Genomic DNA, 23,508 nt, shown 5'->3' with positions numbered 1-23,508 from the left:
TGGGGTTTGCGGAGAGGACGACGACTGTGGGGTCCTTGATGCTTTCTGAGCTTGGTTGTTTTCTTGCAGATGTTTCATTACTAGTGACACGGATGACGTTATCCAGCTGGGTCATGAGACGTCTGCAGGAAAACCACCAAGCTCAAGAGAGCACCAAGGACCCCACAGTCCTCCTCCTCCTCTCCGCAAACCCCACTCCTGTCTAGCACTGATGACGTTACCTAGTTGGGTCATAAAATGTCTGCAGGAAAACATCCAAGCTCAGAGAGCACCCAGGAGCCCTCATTTCAATCCTAAATTGCAAATATTCTCCTTTATTGCCCCTCCCCCCCCAATCTACAAGGCAACAAACTGGATGTGAATATTTGTTGGTTCCCCCGCAACAGAGACAGGGCTGGGATTCAGCCGGTTCGGACTGGTTTGGGCGAATCGGATGCTAATTTTACATCTGTTTCGCCGAACCAGTAGTTGCAAGGACTGGCTGACCCCGCTCACCCCTCCCCTCCCGGGAGTCTCCACGCGGCCCGTTTTGGATGACAGGTAAGTGCAGGGGCCACGTGGAGGTTCTGTGAGGGCAAAGAACGGGCCTACCGGAAGTACTAGAAGTTCAGAAACGGGCCCATTTCCGGCCTCCGGAGCCCGGGGGAGGCTGTTTTCGCTCTCCCGGAGGCTCAAAAAATGCCTCCGGAACCTGGGGAGGGCAAAAACACCCCCACCACTGTGGTGCAGGAGGCCGACTAGGTCCACCCACCATGGCCACGCCTACCCAACAACTGGGCAGAGAACCCCTTGCTAAAATGTTTGAATCCCACCCCTGAACAAAGAGCAGTTCTGATTTTTTCTTTTTAAGGGCTGACGATATACAAACTCGCCTCTTCTTTTCCCCTCCGTTTTATTTTTTTTATTTAAATTAAAAAAAGATATCCAGACACATCCATCGAAAATCAGCTTCAAGCCACGGGGAAACCACCCGCCAAGCCAAACACGACAATTTACATGAGGTCTCTCGATCTTCCTTCTCAGATTCCGCTTTTTCCAGAAAAGATAGGATGACAGATGATGGTTTCATTTGGAGACCGGGGAAGGTTACATGCGACGTCCTTATTCCCAAAACACTGTGCCATTGTCCTCTTGCTCCAAAGCTTCGTTGTGCGATCACAAGCTGCGCGGCCACACCTGACAATTAATTGTGCGAGGCTCCGGTTGTGTGAGATGCTATCGTGCCAGGTAGGGGGAGGCTGGCGGGTTTTATTTTTTTGATCAAAGGAAAGAAACAGGGAAGGGGAAAGGGAGGGGAGCCCTAAACTGGCTATCCTAACGTCGAGCAGTGGATATTTAAAATAAATTTTTCTTCTCTCCTGTTCCAGACCTTAAATGGCCTGCATTTGGAGGCAAGGCAGACCGGTTAATTCTAATACCATGAAGTGGAAGCAAGGCAGACCGTTTAACTGTTAAGTTGCTTCCCCGCCCCCCTCCCCACCAAAATGAAGAGACACCCTTGGCTAAACACACCTTTTCTCCATGCTTGGATGCCTTCAACGAGGCAGCCTTCCTTTTCTGCCTAGCTCAAGCATTTTTCTGCAGCGGGGGAGTTCATCTGACATTTGGGCCCTGCATTTTTCAATTCTTCTACGCTGGCAGGTCATTGAAAAGCTTCTTCTTCTCATCGTAGCTCCGTGCAGTATCCCAAACTGTCCTAACAAGCTGTCGATCTGAAGAGCTGGGACCAGCCCAAAAGAGATGGGACTGCCAAGCTTTTTCCGCAGAAAGTTCATCCAAAGTTCTGGAATTGTCAACAAAGACATTTTCATCTGGTGCTCAAGAGTTATGGAAAACCTCACCGGGGTAATAACTAAATCTCTGTCTGCCTGGGGCTCACTTTTTTCCTTCCCTCCTGCCCAGCAAATGCCAGTTTGCAGGAGAAAAATAAATAAATAAACCTGGGAAAAAAATATTTTTCAAACAGGAACCTCATTGCTCCCGTCACTATCTGGCTCCTGATCGTTCTTCGTTTGTTTGTCTCTTCTAATTGGTGTAGCCGATCTGGAGAAAACAAGGAACAGTTCCAGAAGGAAAATCACAATGCCCTTTTGTCGTCACCGCCTCCCACCGCAACCTCCGGGGACAGAGGCCCAACTGATCTACCTATTGATTTAAAAAAAAAAAATGCCAAGAGATATTTGAGGATCTAGAAGCGGCAGGAATCTATCTGGGGGAAAAAAAATCAGCTCCTCTGGCTTCTGAAAAAACAGCGAGGACCAGCAAGCACGTCATATGCTTTTCTGAAGAAACGAGACCTTTTTGTTTTTTTAAAATTATTTTTCACGTGGCACGAAAAAGCCCAGGAGGGTTAGGAGCCACAGCTGGCTTGCAAACACCAAACTCAAATTGCAAAACAAAACAAAAGAACCGTTTGGCACCACTCAGGAATCGCAGCGAGGATGAGAATGGGAGGGGAAGGCAGAGAACCCAAAATACAACTTCTTGTTTTGCTTCCTGCCCTGTTTGAGGAGGGGGAATGAAATAGCCTCCCCACTGCCCGCACGGAAGTCTTAACATGATAAAAAAAATGTACGTGTTGGCTCTCGCACGAGGCTGCCAACCCTTTCATTACATCCTGGAGAGAAACTCCGCTGTTGTTGCTGTTTTGCATCCAACTTGAGAGGCTGGGCGGCATCTGGACAGTAAACGATCATGTGGGAAGAGGTTTCTTGCCCTTCCTTTCTTGGGAGAAGATCATTTTTATCCTCCCTTCTTCCCCATCAAAGCTCGCCACCAGAATCCAGCCGAAAGAGGAAGGAAGCCGAAGGAGGGGGGGGGAAGCTCCTGGGTTAAATAACCTCCCCCCCCTCCAGACAAAGATCAAGCCGCAATCATTTTTTCTTGATTTCAGAATAAATGATACCGCTGTCCAAAGGCCGGGGGGATTTTGAGAGTGGTTGAGAAGCAGTTTTTGTGTTGAAAGCTAGTGTTGAATATTGTATGTCTTCTTCACCCTGTAAAAGAGGAAGGCGGAGGGAAGGGGGAAGAGACGGAGAGATTAGAACACAGGACATAGAACAATAGGAGAAACGGACAACATGCGCTCTCTCTCTTTCTCAATCCTCAGGGTGGAAATCTGTGCAAAATTGGCCCCTTCCCTTTGCATCGTCAGCTCTCCACTGAAGGAAGAAACGAGAAACAGGAATAGCAACGGCGACACAACAACATGTGCCTTTGGAGACAGATACCAAACAAGGCATGCAAACGTTAATTCAGCATTTTCACAGCAAACCTCGTTCTTCCCTTCCAAACGGCAAATGATTCGGGAAGCACGAGAAGTCCGTTTTAAAATACGCACACACACACAAAAAAAAAAATCACAAAAACAAAACCGCATGTAATTTGTCAAGCTGTGATTTAAATACTCATGCTTTTCTATTTTAATTCTTTTTTGCATCTTGCTCCTGTTTTCTCTAGAGGTTTTTATGGTCGTTCTGCTTGGATTCTGCTTATTTAAAGCATCACTACCCCCAAGAGTTGTGCCCAGTTAAAAGGTACTGGAGCACAAAAAGAAAGCGGCAACTCTTCCTGAATTTGTAGAGGCCCAGAAAACTGGCACTACAAATATCTATATACCCTGTTTCCCCTAAAATAAGACAGCCACTGATAATAAGCCCGATCGGGCTTTTGAGTGCATGCGCTAAAATAAGCCCCCCCCTGAAAATAACCCCTCCCCGAAAATATTAAAATGCATGTCCAGCCGGTCCCCGCCATTTCCTCTGGTTAGGGTTAGGGAGACAGAGCTGGAAATCAGGTAAGACGGCAAGAGGAGCCCCGTCTTGCTCCACCCGCCCCAAAATAATAAGACCTCCCCGAAAATAAGGCCAAGCACTTATTTCGGGGTTCAAAAAAAAATATAAGACAGGGTCTTATTTTCGGGGAAACACGGTAGTTTCCTAACAGTTTTTTTCCCCAACAGCTTTGGAAATTCTCTAATTATCTGCAAGGGTTTTATTTGAATCTGGTTTTCTTAAAACTCTTCTTGGATCTCTGTGGCCAACAACTGACTATATTACAGAAATATTTAACTTACCCAAACTTACCCAAGAGTAAAAAAAAAAAAGGACCCTCTTGATTGTCTCAACTGGGACTATACTTTACTCACCTTGTATTCAGTACTGCTCAGGTTCCTGAGTCTTTAGAATCCATTAAGGTTATGATGACCCAGGAAATAATTGATATTGATAAAATAATAATAATGACAATAATACAATGCACCTTAGTAGCAACTCCGTCTACAGGATACAGCAAGTTCTTATTTGGCTTGGGTTCTTTTAGTTTTCAAATAATCTGGACATATGTACAGGCAGTCACGACTGGCCAGCATGACTAAATGCCAAAGGCGCACAGAACGCTGTTCCCTTCCCACCAAAGGTGGTCCCTATTTTTCTACTTGCATTTTTTAACGTGCTTTCGAACTGCTAGGTTGGCAGAAGCTGGGACAAGTAATGGGAGCTCACCCCGTTACGCAGCGCTAGGGATTTGAACCCCTGAACTGCCGACCTTTCGATCGACAAGCTCAGCGCCTTAGCGACTGAGCCACCACGTCCCCCTTCTAAAGTTAGAGCCTCAACGTTTCCAGTTTTCTAACTCGACCTTCTTTCCACCTTGAAATCTGGACACGATAGAAATGAGAAGGGTTCCATTCTTACCAGTTTGGACTTGGTATCAGTGGCCTGGTCTGAAATGACAGAGACAGAGAGGATAGAGAGAGAGAGAGAGAAAAAAAAATCAGGGAACTGGAACAAACACAATTGCATCCATGCCCTTATGAGAGACACACAGAGGCGTGGACTCTGTCTGAAACCACATATGCTGGCGAGGAAGTCCCTCCCGATTTAAGAGATGTGGCAGGGCATGGAGAAAGTACCAAGTTTCTTCTCTCCGTGCCAAGGTCATCTCCAACTGAATTCATTTTTCTCCCCCTAGATCAGAGGTCCTCAGACTTGGCAGCTTTAAGACTTGTGGACCTCAACTGCCAGAATTCTCCAGCCAGCATAGCTGGCTGGAGAATTCTGGCAGTTGAAGTCCACAAGTCTTAAAGCTGCCAAGTCTGAGGACCCCTGCTCTAGATTATTATCTCCAACTAAAGGCCAGGAGAAGGAAGAATGCTAAGATGGTCAAAGTCCCTTCCGGTGGTGTTCTTGAAGGCACTCTAAGCTTGGTGGTTTCAGTGTAGAGTTGGGTCATGAAACAAGAAAGTCATCAAGCTCAGAGGGCACCAAGAAGTCCACTGTTCAATCCCAAGCAAACGGATTCACTTCTGTTGAATGGTCCTTCCATTCTTAAAAGAACTTCAGGAAAGCCCAGATGGTGGAAGATCAGCAGAAGTCCATTGTTGATTTGACAAAAGGGACTGGAGAGTTCTAGAATGGGGATCTTCTCACCTCTCCCATGGTTCAACCCACCTATCTTCCCCTTCCTACCTGAGTCCAGGTCCGGACCATCCAAGCCAATGCAGGGGTAGACAACGGAGGTCAACAGCTTCCCACCCCCACATGCCTTCTTCAGGCTTGTATCCAGGTAGCAGAAGCTCAACGGAGATGAAGAACCATTTCTCCAAATGACCATCCTGCCTAATCTCACCACTTCTGGGGAGCTGTGGGGTTTTATCCCTCCACCCCCCCACGAAATTATCATGTAATATAGCAGCAGAAATCCCAAATGATTCGGGCTTTGAGGGCAAGTGAGGACAGAAGGAGAACCAAAGATGGACAGATGGGAGAAGAAGAGAGGTGAACCCCAACAAAAGCAGTAGCTTTTTCCAGAAACCAAGATGCCAGGAGTAAAGTCAGAGAAGAATTCTCCCCTTGTAAACAGGAGCCAGAGCAGCTGGGAAAAAGCCCACCCCGTACCTAAAGAGCATGCAGGAAATTCCCAGGATGCATTTGGGCTGTCGATGGAGACACCTACTCTCCTACGCTCTGGCTCTAAAGCAGTACTTCCTCAACCCACCGATATTTTAAGACGCGTGGACTCCAACTCCCAGAATCCCCCAGTCATGCAGGAATTTCCCCAGGATGCATTAGGGCTGTGGATGGAGAAACCTGTTTTCCTACACTCCAACTCTACAGCAATGTTTCTCAACCCACTGATATTTTAAGACGTGTGGACTCCAACTCCCAGAATCCCCCAGTCATGCAGGAATTTCCCCAGGATGCATTAGGGCTGTGGATGGAGAAACCTGTTTTCCTACACTCCAACTCTACAGCAATGTTTCTCAACCCACCGATATTTTAAGACGCGTGGACTTCAACTCCCAGAATCCCCCAGTCATGCAGGAATTTCCCCAGGATGCATTAGGGCTGTGGATGGAGAAACCTGCTCTCCGGCTCTCAAGCAGTGTTTCTCAACTGCTGGCATTTTAAGAGGTGTGGGACTTCAATTCCCAGAATTCCCCAGCCAGTCAGGTTGGCTGGGGAATTCTGGGAGTTGAAGTCCACACCTCTTAAAATGCCAAGGGTTGAGAAACACTGCTCTAAAGAGTGCGGGAAATTCTCCTCCACCTTTTCTCCAGCGTTAGTGAGGCTCCCCTAAATTGTGAGGCGACGTGTTAGTAGCGGGGAGACCGTATCACAAATACAGACATGCGCCACACAGATCCTGGCCCGGCCCAAGGGCTGATACTTACTGTGGCCGGGTGCCGAGGGTATGTTTCCATTGGATGCGTGCTGTTCCTTCTTCCTAAATAAACAGCAGACACGTGTGACCCCAAACAAAGCGGGGATCTGTTTCCCGACACCGCCAGACAGTTATTTATAATCCTGCACTACTAACCCCCCAACCCCTTCTTAGAAATTCACCCGGGGTTTCCCTTCCTTGCTGTTTATCTGGCCAGAGTCAGTAGCTTTCATTTTTTTTAAGTTTTCTATTTTTACGGCATCTGTATTTGCAGAGGAAGCTCTGCATGGAAGGAGTCCAAAAAAAAAAAATAATCAAGATAATAGTAGTGGGATTGTGATGAAAGACCGATGTTTTGGTATACGGGCATGCCTCTGCCATCTTTGCCAGTTTGATTTATTTACTTATTTATTTAAATTTCTATACCGCCCTACTCCCGAAGGACTCAGGGCGGTGAACAGCCCCAGGATAAAACACATAAATACAAAAAATTTAAAATAGAATAAAAACGAATTAAATAATTTGGCTGAATTTAAAATAACCCCATAATTTAAAAACGAATTAAAATTTACATTTAAAAAGGGGAGAAGATTTAGGCTTGATGAAATAAAAAAGTCTTAAGCGCAAGACGGAAGGTGCGCTGATCCGGGATCCTCCGTATCTCCGGGGGAAGCCCGTTCCAGATCGTAGGTGCCCCCACAGAGAAGGCTCTCCCCCTGGGGGCCGCCAGTCAACATTGTTTGGCCGACGGCACCCGGAGGAGCCCCTCTCTATGGGAGCGTACTGGCCGGTGGGAGACTATTGGTGGTAGCAGGTGGTCCTGTAGATAACCAGGTCCTAAACCATGATGCTTTCCTGCAGATGCTGCTGCTAAGGGGATTCAGGCTGCAGAACTCAAAGACTTGGTTCACTCCATGGGAAGACGCTGTAAGGCTGTAATTCATGCTAAAGGTTATCCAGCTAAGTATGAACTGACCTGGTGATCATTTTTGCATATCTTAAGTTTTTTCTACGTGTTTTACTTTTCTTCTTTATACTGTAACTGCTGTTCTAATAGCAAATCCTTCATAAAAGTTATTGCATTACATTCTTGATTAAATTATCTTTCCATTGATATATCATTTTAGGGTACTACTCAAAAAAATAAAAAAAAGTGGTATTATTAGCTAGTTTTAGAAAATACACTTTCCCCAAAAGGTTTCCACAATTTTGGCCACTACTTAACAGAGAAAGGGCATTTTTTTTTTCCAGAGAAATTTCTCTGACATTGGTTTGAGAAATTGGTTTTCAAACATTGGTTTTACAAACCAATATGTAAGGGCTGGCTGTGAGGGCTGGGAATTCTGGAAGTTGTAGTTACAGTGTGCTGTAACTACAATCCCCAGAATTCCCAGCCCTCACAGCCAGCCCTTACATACTGCATCTGCATGGCATAAGATCAGTGTGAGTAAAACGTTTGGTCGCTATTTCCTTGCTAATACCCCAAATTGTGCCCTCCCGTATATTTCTCCCCTAATTTGACCCTTTTCTCCCCAATTAGGATCTTTCAAATATTATAATTACAAATATATATATATATATATATATATATATATATATATATATATATATATATATATATATATAAAAGATTTATAAATTCTATGCAAACTGCCCTCCTCCCCAGAAATCCAATGTCTTAATATTTTATAATAGTTAAGACATTAGGAAAGACTCCGGTCTTTCCCAAAGATGAACTGGGACTACAGCTCCCAGTATCCCCAGCCAGCACACCTGTTGGCTCATCCATGGGGATTATAGCTCCACGTACCTGCAAGGTTCAGATATTGAAATACATCCGGCTGAGGTTAGTCTGTTCTTATGGCCCATTGTGCTCCGGTCTATGAGAATTATTAGATTCAGCAATGGGCACTGAATCTAATCCCAGATCTACTGGGATGTGGATACCTGCTCTGTTCCTTAGGGGATCCCATTCTGAATCTAGAGTAAGCCTGGTTAGAGCTGGTGTGCCTGCCATTTGCCCCCTTAAGGGCTTCCATAAGGTTGTACCAGGATAGATTCTGATCCAAGGTGAAGAAGGAGGAAAGAAAACAACAATTGGTGAAATTGGTGCCATGAGCCCCTTAGAGTGCAAGTCCAAAGTTAAGTGAAGCCAGGCACCCAAGAGGAGGAAGGACCTAGAGAAGTTCAAGAAGATTGGGAACGCCGACTCGGTGGGAGACTTACCAACAGGAAACCTTGGTCCACAGGATATAGACAACGATCACGCAAAGCACCACTCCGGCCACAGAACCGATAGTTGTCCCAGCAATGGCTGCAACCGACATACGGGGCTGTATGGCACTCTCGTCTGTCAGAGAAGACATGTGAAGGTTGGAGAGCACAAAGCCATGGACATGATTTCTCTATTTTGTTGAGTAAATCAATGGGGGAAGGGCGGGTAGATTTCAGTGGAAGTCCCACTCTGTGCCTGGGACCTTCTGAACACGAAGCTAAGATGGGAATCTAACAGAATAACAGAGTTGGAAGAGATCCTTGGAGGTCTTCTAATCCAACCCTCTGCTCAAGCACTAGATCCTATACCGTTTCAAGCAAATGGTTGTCCCATCTCTTCTTAAAAACCTCCAGTGATGGAGTAGCTACAACTTCTAGAGGCTGGTTAATTGTTCTCGCTGTCATGAAAATTTCAATGGAGCTGTAGCCTTGAAGAATAGACCTTTCTCTAGTAACCGTACATTGTTTCCCAAGCTTGGCCATTTTTAGGATATGGACTTCAACTGCAAGAATTCTTATCGGTGGCCATGCTGGCAGTGGAATTCTGAGAAGTCCACCTATCCAGAAATGATCAAGGTTGGGAAACACTGCCTTGGTGGGAGAAAGGATAACATAAAAGCTTTGGATGCTAACACAACCCTTGTTGTGGCTCTGTTATCTGAGCCTGTGTCATCGGCAGGAGAGGACTCCGAGAGTGAAGGAGAGGAGTTGGCAAGACCTCCCTCTCCAGGACCCTCCTCTCTGGCAATGCCTTCGGTGTCCGCCGAAGGTCAAGAGATAGGCCCGGGGCCAAGCATGTCCACGCAGCCACAGGTGGACAGTAATGAGGGAGATGAGTCTTGGCTGGATCCTCGGCAGCGTCGCAGAGATAAGCGCGCACAATAGAAGAAGAGGCGTGCCAGAGATTAAGCTGAGTCACTGGACCACACCCCACAGGGTATAAAAGGGGGTGAGGTGGCCATTCAGACTCTGTGACGGACAAAACTAACTACTATCGAGTCACATTGCATCTTTGGAAACAACATTATCTGCCTTGGATTTAATTACGGACTGGACTTGACAATTCTTGAACTGTGTGTATCTTGTTTATGAATAAAGTTCTTGGCAAGCAGCTACTGGGTTGCTGCCAATCCTCTTATCGAAAGAATTGGTTGTCTGCCAGTTTATTTAACCGCCGGCTGTCTGTTTGTGTGCGTGTGTGAGACGGGGACAGAACAACCCTGTACACACACACAAAAATACCCAGCTTGTCACCTCCACTTTCCACACCCGATTTAGCTTCTGAACACTGACATACAAGGAGAAGTTGTGACACTGCAGGAGATAACGTGAGAATGATGGCTTTTGCCATACTTGCTCAAAACCATCCCAGTGAACACTTTGGTGCAGTGGAGAAAGAATTTCCATGACTACCTTATTTAAAAGTTGACTGTCATTCTAGATTCACAAATTCTTATCAATTGGTAGTGCTAAAACAACACAACGGAGATTTCCACGGTGCAAGCGGAAAAGCATTTAATATCTATATGCTATTGAAACTCTCTTTCCTGTTAAGCTTTAACTGGGCATCGCAGGACAAAAACCAAGCCACCTCAAATAAGCTAACTTACAGAATGCATCCAAACTCCGGAACCCATGACTCTTACGGTATTAACATTTTATAAAATATTTTATAACATTCAATGATCACCAAATAATTTTAATGACAAAATGTGGGAGAAGGAGTGGCAGAACCAAGGGGCGGGTGGAGTCAAGAGAGCAATCAGCCTAGTGTCCCTACGCAGCCACAAATGGACTAATCCAGGGTTCTGCAACCTTAAGCGCTCAAAGAGCCATTTGGACCCGTTTCCCACAGAAAAGAAAACACCGGGAGCCACAAAACCTGGGTGGGTGTGGCCAATTCGATGTCACTCACTTCCACCAGTCACATGACCCCCCCTGGCCACGCCTACCCAGCTGGTCATTAGGGCAGAGAACCAGTTGTTAAAAAACACCGGGAACCACAAAACCCTTTTGACATTTCTCTCTTTCCCCCCTCCATTCCCGCCCCCTCTCTGTATCTCTTTATGTCCCTTTTTCTCCCACTCTCTCTGTATCTCTTTATGTCCCTTTTTCTCCCTCTCTCTCTGTATCTCTATGTCCCTTTTTCTCCCACTCTCTCTGTATCTCGCTGTCTCTGCCCTGGCCGCTTCTCCATCTCCTGCCGTCACCCTTATCTTCTCAGGCCAGGTGAGGAGTAACTGGGAGGGGAGGGCGAGGGGCGGGGCCAGCCAGTGGTGGGATCACCCGACAGGGAGCCACAGCAGAGGGCCCAAAGAGCTGCATGTGGCTCCAGAGCCACAGGTTGCTGACCCCTGGACTAATCTAACTCTTTTTTTTTTTTTTAATTTGATTTATATGCCGCCCTTCTCCGGAGACTCAGGGCGGCTTACAATGTGCTCAGCAATATTGAATTTGAATTTCTTTGACTCTTATCTGATGCCAAGATAAACCGTTAGTTAAGAATATTTCTGGGCATACACTTAAAACATCCGTTTAATTGGACCTTCACATCTGGGTCTGATATTTCACATCTGACATATAATACAATACGTCATAAAATATTTCCTGGTCTGATGCTGTGCTGTACAATTCAACAGGAGCTATTTTGCAGAGAAATATATCTCTGAACGTATCACAACTATTCCAGGGAAGATCATACATCAGAAGTTCTGTCACGGTTGCAGATATTAAAGAAACTAGTAATGAAATATGTCTGAAAGAATAAATTAGCAGGTCACGTGTTTTCTAGTCTCTTTTAACATTATCCCCACAACAGCAATCCTGTGAAGGAAGTTTGACCAAGAGAGAAAATGGCCTAAAATCACCAAATGTTCAGGTTCAAGGTGGACTTGAAACTTGGTTCTTATCTTAACCCCCATTTGGGCAGGGGGTTGGACTAGAAGATCTTCAAGGACCCTTCCAACTCTGTTGTGCTGTTATTAACCAGGTTAAAAACCTTGCTGAGCATTTCAAGATCATCCGAGATTGGCTGGGTGCTATCACTCCCCTCGTCTGTTTGTTTGTTTTTTCCCTTGAAAACGTTTCGCTTTTCCTCTAAGAACCGAAGAAGCTTCTGGAATGAGAAGCAAAAGGTCCTCAAGGAAAAACGAAGGAAGTCTAGTTGCCTCTTGAAAAAGCACCTTTGGGACAACCACGGACGTGGATGAACTGAGAATAAGACGTTCCTTTGTTACGCAGCAGATTGCAAATCCTAGAAAAATGTGAAGCAAAGCAAGGAATGATAGAATCTCCTGCCATGGTTTCCTGCCATGGGCAGAGGGTTGGACTAGATGACCTCCAAGGTCCCTTCCAGCCCTCGGATTCTATGATTCTATCCCCTCCTCCACCACCACCACGTCCACAGTGGCTCCTAATAGCCCAATTCTTAAAGTCACAGCAAGATTGACCAACTCATGGAGAATCCCAAATCCGTATGCAATAGAAGAGGTATTATATGCCCCTTAACCCAAAATACACCTTTATCACACCTTCTCAGCCAATGTTTTCCCTGACAAACACACCACAAACCACTTATGCATGCTCCAGTTCAGAACATTAGTAACCCACAATGCAAAAATCTATTTGGGGAGAACGTTGCTCCGATATTTTATTCAGCAGCAAAGATAAAAGGCCTCGATGGGTACTCCCGACGACCACAGAGAATCAGCAGGTTAATTTTTCTACATGCGGAGCTTTGTAAATCAAAAACTACCCGACCACAATTTTATTTACTTAGCTTTTCTTATCTGGTTTTCTTTTCTTTAACTAACATGCCGAGGTTGGCAAAGAGAAGGAAAAATGCTCATGTCTCCTACTGTTTTGTTCCATTTCTGCATTTGGAATCTCTGACGATTAATTTTTCCTATCAGGGCATTGATTTTCTTTTTGTGTGTGTGTGTGTGTGTTTGCTTGTCCCGTAAATTCGGTTTTTTTGGTCAACTGGGAACGTTTGAAGAACAAAGCATGAAAAGCACCTTATTTGCAATGCAGTGAAGTGTAAAGAACAAAAATCATATATCAACAACACCGCAATAAAGAAATTACATACATTACAGGAGGGGGTTTAGTAGCACCGTTTCCGATGAATGCATTTTTAAAAAAAATACTACATATCATTTTTAAAAAGCTTTCTGACTTTTATTGCATCGAAAATGGTTAGATGGAAAAGGCGCCACCCAATCCTTCCAGATTTTTTTAGCACCAGAGATTATGCTGATGCTCCTCTTACAATACATGGCAGCCATGAAAACATGCTGAACTTAAGGGCGGGAAAAAGATTACGGAGTAAATAAAGCCAAATATAAAATCCATGGCATACCAATATAAAATTAATCCAGTCCTAAAACCTGCTCTTAAATGTAGAGCAGTGTCTCTCAAACTCAGCCACTTTAAGCTGTGTAGACTTTAAATGCCAGAATTCCCCCAGGCAGCCGGCTGGGGAATTCTGGGAGTTGAAGTCCACACTGCTTAAAGTGGCCAAGGTTGAAAAATATTAATTTAGACCAGGGATTGTCAAACTCGATTTCATTGAGGGCCGCATTGGGGTTGTGTTTGACCTCTGGGGGCCGGGGTGGGATATGGCCAGGGTGGGTGGGGCTAGCTTGACGTCACTCGTGTCGGGGGCGCCTGTGGGGGGTCCGAGCGCTCTGCCAGTGAAAACGGAATCCCGAGCTCCGTTTTCGGCTGCAACAGCCTCCTGCAACCCTCTGCCAGTGAAAACGGAACTCGGGAAGGCTGTGGGCAGCCCTCCCCAGCTCCATTTTCACTGGCAGAGGCACCACAGGCTGGTCCTTTGCTGTTTTTGCGGGCTGGATCCAGCCCCCAGGTCCTGGTGTGAGTTTGACACCCCTGATCTAGACCATATAGAAACATATGGCTCCCATCCTCAGACATTTTATTAACAGATTCTCTTTGTTGAGCCCTGGACTTTGCCCCAAGAAGTCTGTTCATGCAGATACTTGTACTCAGTTCCTTATAGTGTCATCTGGAATGATAGAGAATATAAACCTGGATTCACACCTCCCTTTGGCATGAGGCTTGTTATACTATCCTACCCAGGATATAATCTCCAGCCTCAAATCATTTGACCCATGAAGAACTCGGAGGAGCCAAAAACTTGGGAGGAACCAGAAAGGATCATGGATGGGTGGTCGATTCCAAAAAACCGGACTTCTCACCTGTCAATTTCACATAGACAGAGGCTGAAGTCGTGTGGGTGGTGAAGGGGTTCATAGCCTGGCAGGTGTAATTGCCTTCATCTTCCCAGTCCTTCAAGTGAACATTGAGCGTGTCCTCCGTCCCATTCTTGACTGTGTTATTGAAGAACCACTCAAACTTGGCCCGAGGCACGGATTCCGCAGAACACTGGAGAACCAATTCAGAACCCAGGGGTTCCTCTATGGTTCCTGTCCGGTTCAGCTGAGCAGACCTGGGCCCGTCTAGAAAGGAAAGGAGGTAGAATCAGGGCAAAGGGGTGGAAGAGAAGGAGGCCCAGCTGGTAAGCAGGAGGAACGTACCCCACCCCACAAATCAGCAAGATTATTAGGGCAACTGTTGGGTTCAGGAATGGGGCTTATCATGGTTCCAACATAAATTTTGGTGGCGGGATTTCATCTCAGCATCCGAGAAGGTTGCCTCGAGTCTCTGCAGAGGTCCTTCCCTCCTTTGGAAGGTCTTCTTCAGCTGTCTTCCAAGAAGGTTTGGAGGAAGAGGGCTCATCTCTTGTCAACTAAGAATCCCCGTATTTTTCATTTTGGAGATGGGAAAGAAAACTCTAGTAGCCATATCTTCACCATGAAGCAGGAAGAAAGGCCCCGTCAAAGGGGAGATTACTTACATGCCAGTGTAAGTATACTGGGGTCGCTTGTGGCGGTGCTGAGAAGGTGCTTGGCCGTACAAGTATAGGTCCCTGCATCTGGTTGTTGGAATTTGCGCAGTGTGAGGGTTCGGTTTTCATGGTCAAATTCTACATTTGTTGGGAAAGGTTTACTGTCCTTGGACCAGGTGACTTTGACCGTGGAACTACTGGAGGTGCTACAATTCAGCGTGAAACGTGTGTTCTCAGCCACAAGAGAGTTTGAAGGCCACAGGATTGGCTTTGAGAGTTTTTCTGCACACAAAACACAACAAGGGTCATTGACTGAGTACTTACAGCTTCTGGTACTTGGCTTGTCCAGCAAGGTAGGTCACCATCTAGGATCGCCAGAGTTGGGAAGTTTTGAGAGCTCTCCTCTGTTTGGAGAAGCTTACAAAGACTCAGGTGCTTCAAACAACAACAACAACAACAACAGTAGGTGTGTTATCTTACCCCCTTCCCCTTCACGCCAACATGGCCAATGGACCAAATCAGGGAGACGGGTAGCACCAACAACTTTCTGCTAAGAAGTTCCTACAAGAATCCTAGATTTGAGTCCACGAGCAAACCGTGCACCAGGAAGACACTGGGTTGGGTTGGGTTGAGAATGGCTCATGCTGCCCGCTTTGAATCCAACAATTAAGTGGAATCATTTATCATGAGCTTTCAGAAAATGGAATTTTAATGGTTTCTTTCCTTCTCTTTGATTGAACGAGCTGGGCATTCTCTCTTATACTGGTTCAGAGAAGCTAGTTCCTTTTCTTGATAAGGACACAGAGAGCCAAGGATTGAAGGAAGGCGTTGGACATTCCCTCCTCCCCATCCCCTATTTTAACCTGAAGCAGGACACGGAGGAGCGGAGGGCAGAAAAGGGTGGGCTTCCTTCTGAGCAGATCTACTTCTGGACTTGCCATTTTTGGGGGCCCAGCTGGCCCCAGCCTTACAAGAGGAGATAAAACTGGGAAAGACAATTGAACCTTCTTCTTGATCTCTGAACCTGCTTTATTGGCAGGTTAGTGGCCATGGGCATCCAGATGGTGGCAGCAAGCAAAAATAGGGATGGGAGCAGTGGTGGATTTCTACTGGTTCGCCCCAGTTCGGGCGAACTGGTAGCGGTGGTGGCTCCGCCCACTCGCCTGGACGCCATCACGGATGCTCTGTGCAGAAGCACCGCACACAAGCGGAACAAGCGCACATGCGCCCGCTCACAGTTCCAAACTGGTAGCGAAGGTAAGTGAAACTCACTACTGGGTGGAAGATGAGGGAAGGCACCCCCCCCTTTTGGGATTTAGACGACTACTAGAAGAGTTCTCACAAAATGGCTGCCACTGGCCATTGCAAAACCCCCATCAATCTGAAAGGAAACAAGTGAGGTCTGCTGCTTCCTACGTTTTAAAATCCCAATTGACCTCTCGGCTTTGAAATTTTGAGCCCAAAAGTTCTGTTGCTAAGCGGGACATTTGTTAAGTGATTTTGGCCCCATTTTTACAACTTTTCTCGCCACAGCCGTGAAGTGAATCTTGACTTTGCTTGCCAGGAGGCTACAAGAGGGGAATCACGTCATTCCAGGAGGCTGCCCTAAATAGGAGTCATTTGCCAAGGGTCTGAATTTTGATCTCGTGACCGTGGGAATACTGCAACGGTTGTAAGTGAGAAAAAGGGCCATAATTCTTTCCCGGCCACAATTGTTAAGTGAATCATTACAGTTGCTAAGTTAGCAACACAATTATTAAGTGAACCTGACTTTGTCAGAAGGTTGCAAAAAGTGGTCGTATGACCCCGGGGTTATTGCAACCGTCATAAATGACCGTCAACTATTGCAATGCTCTCTACATGGGGCTCCCCTTGAGGAGCACCCGGAGGCTCCAACTGGTCCAGAATGCGGCCGCGCGGGTGGTGACGGGAGCGACGTGGCGCTCCCATGTGACCCCCCTCTTGCGCGAGCTGCACTGGCTCCCAGTGGTCTTCCGGGTGCGCTTCAAGGTTTTGGTTACCACCTTTAGAGCGCTCCATGGCTCAGGACCAGGGTACTTACGAGACCGCCTTCTGCCACCAGTAGCCTCTCACCGACCAGTTCGCTCCCATAGCGAGGGGCTCCTCAGGGTGCCGTCGGCCAAACAATGCCGACTGGCGGCCCCCAGGGGGAGAGCCTTCTCTGTGGGGGCACCTGCCATCTGGAACGAGCTCCCCCCGGAGATACGGAGGATCCAAGACTTACGCATCTTCCGCCGCGCCCTAAAAACGTTTTTATTCCAACAGGCTGCTCTGGCCTAACTCTCCCTTTTAAATTGGGTTTTAAATGTTTTTAGAGAAATTGGATGTCTTAAAATAGTTTTTTGAGCCCAAATTATTTAATCTATTTTTAATAGTTTTTAACTTTTGTATGTTCTTTGTATTTTTATCTTGGCTATTCACCGGCCTGAGTCCTCCGGGAGTAGGGCGGTATACAAATATGATAAATAAATAAATAAATAAATAAACAAATAAATAAATAAATAAATAAATGCGAAGCATCTGAATTTTGAGCATGTGGCCATGGGCCACAAGTCACTTTTTTCAGGGCTCTTGTAGCTTTGAAAATGAACTGTTGTAAGTAGAGGACTTCCTACTGTGTGTTTCTCGGTAGTCTCCTTGAGAAAAAACTGGGCTGTAGCCCAAAATCCATGCATTGATTGATGCCCAATGAAGCTGACCAACTTAACCTCCCATCTATTGATTCAGAACACTCAGCCACTCCACCGAGCTTTAAAGGCAGTCCTCTATTTACGACCAAAAATTGGGATCAAAATTTCTTTTGCTAAGCAAAAGAAAAAGAGCGAGCTCTCTGATACTGACTGACTTTTTCAGTCTTAAGATTTTAGACTGCACGTTTTATGGAGAATTTTAAAAGCCCAAGAGAAAGTTTTTTAAAGAAGAAATACTAGCTTATTCTCTTTTCCTACGTCCTACTTTCTAACTTTTACTGGGTGTTTCATTTGTTTAGAAAAAGGATCCAGAGATTATTTTGCTGCGGGGAAGAGACAATGGAAGACATAAATAATAATTACGCAGCTCTTGTTTTCTTGAAGAGCTGAACGCATTCAAAACAATCATAAAAGAAAGAAAGAATGAGAGAAAGAAAAGCAATACATAACATCCTACGGATATTATTATTCACGGGGGGAAAAATCCTTTTACAAAATTTCCCTCCACAGAAGACACATACAGGAATTTTCTCAAACAGCAGCTATATTTTCAGCACAAGCATCGGTCCTCTCTCTCTCTCTCTTTTTTTTTAATAACAATTCTAGTAAGCATTGGCATCATTTCATAAGCTGAGGATGAGATGGTTCCTGTGATCAGTGCAGTATATTGCCAACATGGACTTCTGCCAACATAAAAGGGCATAATATCAGAATTTATTTTAAAAAAGAAGAGTAATTAAACACAATGGCTTCCATCCAGACATGTCTGCATTAGCCAGGATGTTCCCTGGTGGCTCTAGAAACCATCACACTGTCTCATATCTTAGTAATTGAATTTCATGAGTCCAATGAAGGGGAAAAAAACCCCCAAGAAAACAAAATACAGATATATAAATTGCAGCATTGGCTACAATATTATTCAGGATGCCTTATTTTGCTGGTATCAATGGCGGAATTTAAATAATTTAACAACCGGTTCTCTGGCTTGGTAGGTGTGGCCCGGTGGTCATGTGACTGGGTGGGTGTGGCCAACTCAACATCACTCATCACACCCAGCCCCGCCTCCCGGCCACTCGCCTCAAAGGCAGAGGTGGGATTCAGCAATTCTGACCGGTTCGGACTAATCCCACCACTGGCTGGCCCCGCCCATTTTATGGGCCATTTTCCGGTCGTTTTTCAGGCTGAAAAACAGCCCAAAAATCGCCAAAAAAGGGTAGAAAAACACCCCCAAAACAGCTGATAAAACCCCCCAAAATGGCCCCAAAACTGGGCAAAAAATGGGTGGGGGCGGGGCCAGCCAGGGGTGGGATTGTGCGGTTCGCCGAACTGGGCAGAATTTTAACAACCGGTTTGCCCAAACTGGTCCGAACCGGCTGAATCCCACCTCTGGCTGGTATGTATGTCCGGGTGTTGAAATTATGATACTGGGGAAAATCATTCCACCACCCCACCCCCAATAGCCATGTTAGGAACACGGGGATGGTCTGGGGTGAGACACAAATGAAAGGGTGCATCAGGTCAGCCTCAAAGCAAAGAAAGATGCCAGGAAATAAAAAGAGCACCCAAACCCTTGGAGGAATCATCTTTAGATATTATCGCTCTCATTAGCTTCTTCCCTTCGGTCTAATTTGCTGTTTAGCTTCTCTTGCCAAGAAATAATCTCACAATGGTACAAAGTCCTAGAAGGCACGTTATAAGATCACCAGGGACAATAGAAAGCACCAAGCATCGGTCTGGTGAAAACCTCCTGAAGGCTGGTGGGAACCAGAATCTGATTCCGCAGGAAAAAAATGTTTCTAGGACCTTGTGGTCCATTACCGCAAGGCCTGTTTATCATTATTGAAGGTGCTTGTACAAAGGCGGGACTGACAGATAGTTTCTTCTCTATTTTCAGAGAAGCTCTATCTGGCTTCCCCGTTGCTCTATATAGCCTTCCATCTCTGTTCCAAAGCAGCCTCGCATTTGATTTCTAATTATCTTTTCTTGCAATAAACGTAAAGGTAAAGGTTCCCCTCGTACATATGTGCTAGTCGTTCCTGACTCTAGGGGGCGGTGCTCATCTCCGTTTCAAAGCCGAAGAGCCAGCGCTGTCCGAAGACGTCTCCGGGGTCATGTGGCCGGCATGACTCAACGCCAAAGGCGCACAGAACGCTGTTCCCTTCCCACCAAAGGTGGTCCCTATTTTTCTACTTGCATTTTTTTTTTAAAAAAGTGCTTTCGAACTGCTAGGTTGGCAGAAGCTGGGGCAAGGAACGGGAGCTCACCCCATTACGTGGCACTAGGGATTCGAACCGCTGAACTGCCGACCTTTCGATCGACAAGCTCAGCGTCTTAGCCACTGAGCCACCATGTCCCTTTTCTTCCAATAGTAACTCCATATCTACAGTAATTTTGGGTTTTGCTGGTTAAAAAAAAAACCCCACAATCATTTTGCATGGTTTTCTTCATGGCCTTCTACTGTTTGAGATTTTTCAAGCACATTCAGATGTAGGATCAAACTGCCTGATCTGGAGACCTCTCTTATTATCTTCATCCAATTCCACATTTCTAGCAATGTCTGGTTTATCAGCTCTCCTCAGCGTTTCTTCTGGGTGGGAATTCATATGGTGGAACATCTACCAGCTAAGTAGAATTTAGCAGAACTTCCGAGTTGGAAGGGACCTTGGAGGTCTTCTCCTGTTCAAGCAGGAGATCCTATACCATTTCAGACAAATGGCTATCTAATCTCTTCTTGAAAACCTCAACATCTGGAGGCAAGTCATTCCATTGATTAACTGTTCTCACTGACAGGAAATTTCTCCTTAGATCTAGATTGGTTTTCTCTCCTTGGTTAGTTTCCATCCGTTGCTTCTTGTCCTGCCTTCAGGCCAGTGATGGGTTCCTCCCGGTTCGGTCCGGTTCGGCCGAGCCAGTAGCGGTGACGATAAACCGGTTCTCCCCCCCCCGCCCTCCCACCCCCGTTATTCTTACCTTTTATTTGGTCCCACCCCCAATCTATTGCTGCCTCCTGAGTCCCAGCTGATGACTAGAGGGAAAGAAACTGTTTAAACTCTTGCCGCGGGGCTTCAAAGGGCCGCCCTACAGCTGATCAGTGTTAAAAGCAAACAAATGAGTCTGGTCGTAAGTGTGAGGACTGGTCGTAAGTGCGAGGACCTTCCAGAAATGACTCTGACCAACTAGCCATGCCCACCTAGTCACATGACCTCCAAGCCACACCCACAGAACCGGTAGTAAAAAAATTTAGAACCCACCCCTGCTTCAGGCGCTTTGGAGAAGAGGTTGACTATTAATGTGAAGTTACTCTACTAAAGCTTAACTGCCGTTAACATAACCTTATTACCAGGGGAGAGCTTCAAAAATTTTTAGCAAGGGGTACTCTTCCTGGTTGCTGGGTGGGTGTGGACATGGTGGACATGGCCTCGTCGGCCTCCTGCACCATGGCGGGTGGTGCGTTTTTGCCCTCCCCAGACTTCGGAGGCTTTCCTCGAGCCTTCGGTAGGGCAAAAACGGCCTCCCCAGGCTCCAGAGGCCCTCTGGAGGCCGGAAACGGGCTAGTTTCCAAACTTCTGTTTGGGGATTGTTATGTGTGTTGGACCTAGTCTTTCGGTGTTAAGTGAATTTCGCTGTATGGGTATACTGTGTATACACGTACAATGACAATAAAGTTATTATTATTATTCTGGTAGGCCCATTTTTCGCCCTCCCCCGAGCCTCCGAGCCTCCCTGCACTTACCTGCATCCAAAATGGGACACATGGGGACTCCTGGGAGGGGCAGGGTAGGCGGGGCCAGCCAGAAGTGGGATTTGGGGGTTCTCCGAACTGCACAGAATCTTAGCTAGAGGTTCTCCCGAACCCCAGCAGCCCACCCCTGCTTATTCCCCCACGACAGTAATTTTGAAATGGATAAAAACTAATTCATATACATGTCTTTTCGGAAGAGCATCTTACCTTCATTCATTCTTTCGAGGACATTCGAGAACTAAGACTAATGGGAAAGGAATGATCAGACACAACTTTCAACCTTCAGAATTATTCTATTTTATTACAGATAAAACTTTCTAAAGAAGAACATCCCCAAAGCGATGAGACTTTCTAAGGTGGTGGGTGTTTACTGTTAAGATAATATTGGAAAATAGCAACGATAAAATTAGACATTTTCTCCGTAAGAGAAAGAAACAGTTGAGAAAAGGAAGAAAATACCACATGAATGGTTTTCTAAACTTCAGTTCCCTCAATATAGTTTAAGGATGACCAAAAGGACAAAAAAAAGAGAGATCACAACACTATATACTTTGACATAAATGCAACAATATCGGAGAATTTTGAAGATGGAGATGGAGACAAGTGAATTTCTAATATTCATCGTACAAACTTCCCAATTATCAACTTAAGAAAGGACGACAGCAAAAGAGGGTGAACTCCAAGCCTTTGAAGGAAACAGTAAACAGTTGCATCAAAACTGAAATCCAGTTACAGGACACAAGAATGTATCTTAGGAAGAACAGTCACAAACACAAACCATGCAAGGATTTGGCTAAAGCAACGAGATTTCGTGAGGGAAAAAGAAACCCCAATGAAAAGTGGTGCTCCAGTGTTGACTTTTGAAGATTTCGTCGTGAGGCAGACAGTTTAAATCCAACCCAGTCACGCGGGATCATTTGGGGACAGAACCCCTGTCAACACACTCAAAAGAGTCGTAGATGGAGGAGGAGGAGCTGTCAAAGAAACAAGAATACCCAAACAGGTACAATAAATAGAATGGAACGCGAAAAAGAGATGTTGGGACTGGATCTGGATGATTCCAGGCAAGTCCCATGGAGATAGGAAATACAGAATACAAAATAACAGAGTTGGAAGGGATCTTGGAGGACTTCTAGTCCAACCGCCTGCTCAGGCAGAAGATCCTATGCCATTCTGGACCAATAGCTGTCAAATCTCCCATCGATCTCCAGTGATGGAGCATCCACAACTTCTGGAGGCAAGTCGTTCATATATATAAATTACTAGCCTCAGAAAAGCTCAACCCAGTTAAGAGACGTCATTTATGGAGACCAGAAGTCCATACAACCATGAATATACTCACCCAGGACACAGATTGGCTGGACTTTAGACTGGGAGAGTTTGGTCTCGTTGTTGGAGGCCTCACATGTATAGGTCCCATTGTTGGCAGAAGACAAGCGAAAGAGCTGATAGATCCCCCCTGAATGGGTAGAGTTCTTGAAGGACCATGTATAGTTGGCGGGTGGATTGGAGTCAGCTTGGCAGGAGAGGGTGAGATTGGAGCCTTCTGCATAAAACTGCCCACTGGGGCTGATGACTGGGGCATCAGGCCCATCTGGAGCAAATATAGGAGAGTTACAGGTTGAAGAAGGCCAGGGAACTTGAGGGAGGAGAATTTTCAGAATGTCACGTTCTATCTTCGGCTGAAGAAGTTGTAGGAAAAAAAATGCTTTTAAAAGCCTCTTACGATCCCAGCTGAGTTGCCTGATCGTCAGAGGCTTTTAAAAGCATTTTTTAAACAACCTCTTCAGCCGAAGAGGTTGTAGAAAAAATGCTTTTAAAAATAATAATAAAAAAAAGTTGTCCTAGCCCACGCAGTCACATTACCCCACCACCACCAAGCCACGCCCACAGAACCGGTAGTAACAAATTTTACATTTCACCACTGCGCCTAATGTACACAGTTTAACATTCTCACGGTACCCAGGGACCAGTGGTGAAATCAATTTTTTTTTTACTACCGGTTCTGTGGGTGTGGCTTCGTGGGCGTGGTGTGGCTTGGTGAGCGTAGCTTGGTGGGCATGGCAGGGGAAGGATACTGCAAAATCCCCATTCCCACCCCACTCTGGGGCCAGCTAGAGATGGTATTTGCCGGTTCTCCGAAATGGCTCAAAATTTCCACTACCGGTTCTCTGAACTGCTCAAAATTTCCGCTACTGGTTCTCCAGAACTTGTCAGAACCTGCTGGATTTTACCCCTGCCAGGGACCG

At 45.9% G+C, this 23,508-nt stretch overlaps 1 protein-coding gene across 1 annotated transcript in view; it reads right to left on the bottom strand.

The window, feature by feature from the left end:
- Window positions 1-891: 891 nt before the first annotated feature.
- Window positions 892-23,508, bottom strand: part of LOC139320888 (cell adhesion molecule CEACAM5-like) — a 47,895-nt gene continuing 25,278 nt past the window's right edge. The window contains exons 6-12 of the mRNA XM_070949379.1: window positions 22,602-22,853; window positions 14,816-15,088; window positions 14,157-14,417; window positions 8,890-9,013; window positions 6,674-6,726; window positions 4,695-4,723; window positions 892-2,996 (exon numbers count right to left, since the gene is read on the bottom strand). Of these exons, the coding sequence (XP_070805480.1) occupies window positions 2,874-2,996; window positions 4,695-4,723; window positions 6,674-6,726; window positions 8,890-9,013; window positions 14,157-14,417; window positions 14,816-15,088; window positions 22,602-22,853 (1,115 nt within the window). The 3' untranslated portion in view covers window positions 892-2,873. The remainder of the gene's footprint in view (window positions 2,997-4,694; window positions 4,724-6,673; window positions 6,727-8,889; window positions 9,014-14,156; window positions 14,418-14,815; window positions 15,089-22,601; window positions 22,854-23,508) is intronic.

The sequence above is a fragment of the Pituophis catenifer genome, unplaced genomic scaffold (genome assembly GCF_029215685.1).
Source record: "Pituophis catenifer annectens isolate HBS135680 unplaced genomic scaffold, rPitCat1.0.hap2 SCAF_9, whole genome shotgun sequence".
Lineage (NCBI taxonomy): Eukaryota > Metazoa > Chordata > Lepidosauria > Squamata > Colubridae > Pituophis > Pituophis catenifer.
This window is presented reverse-complemented; position numbering and strand designations above follow the sequence as displayed.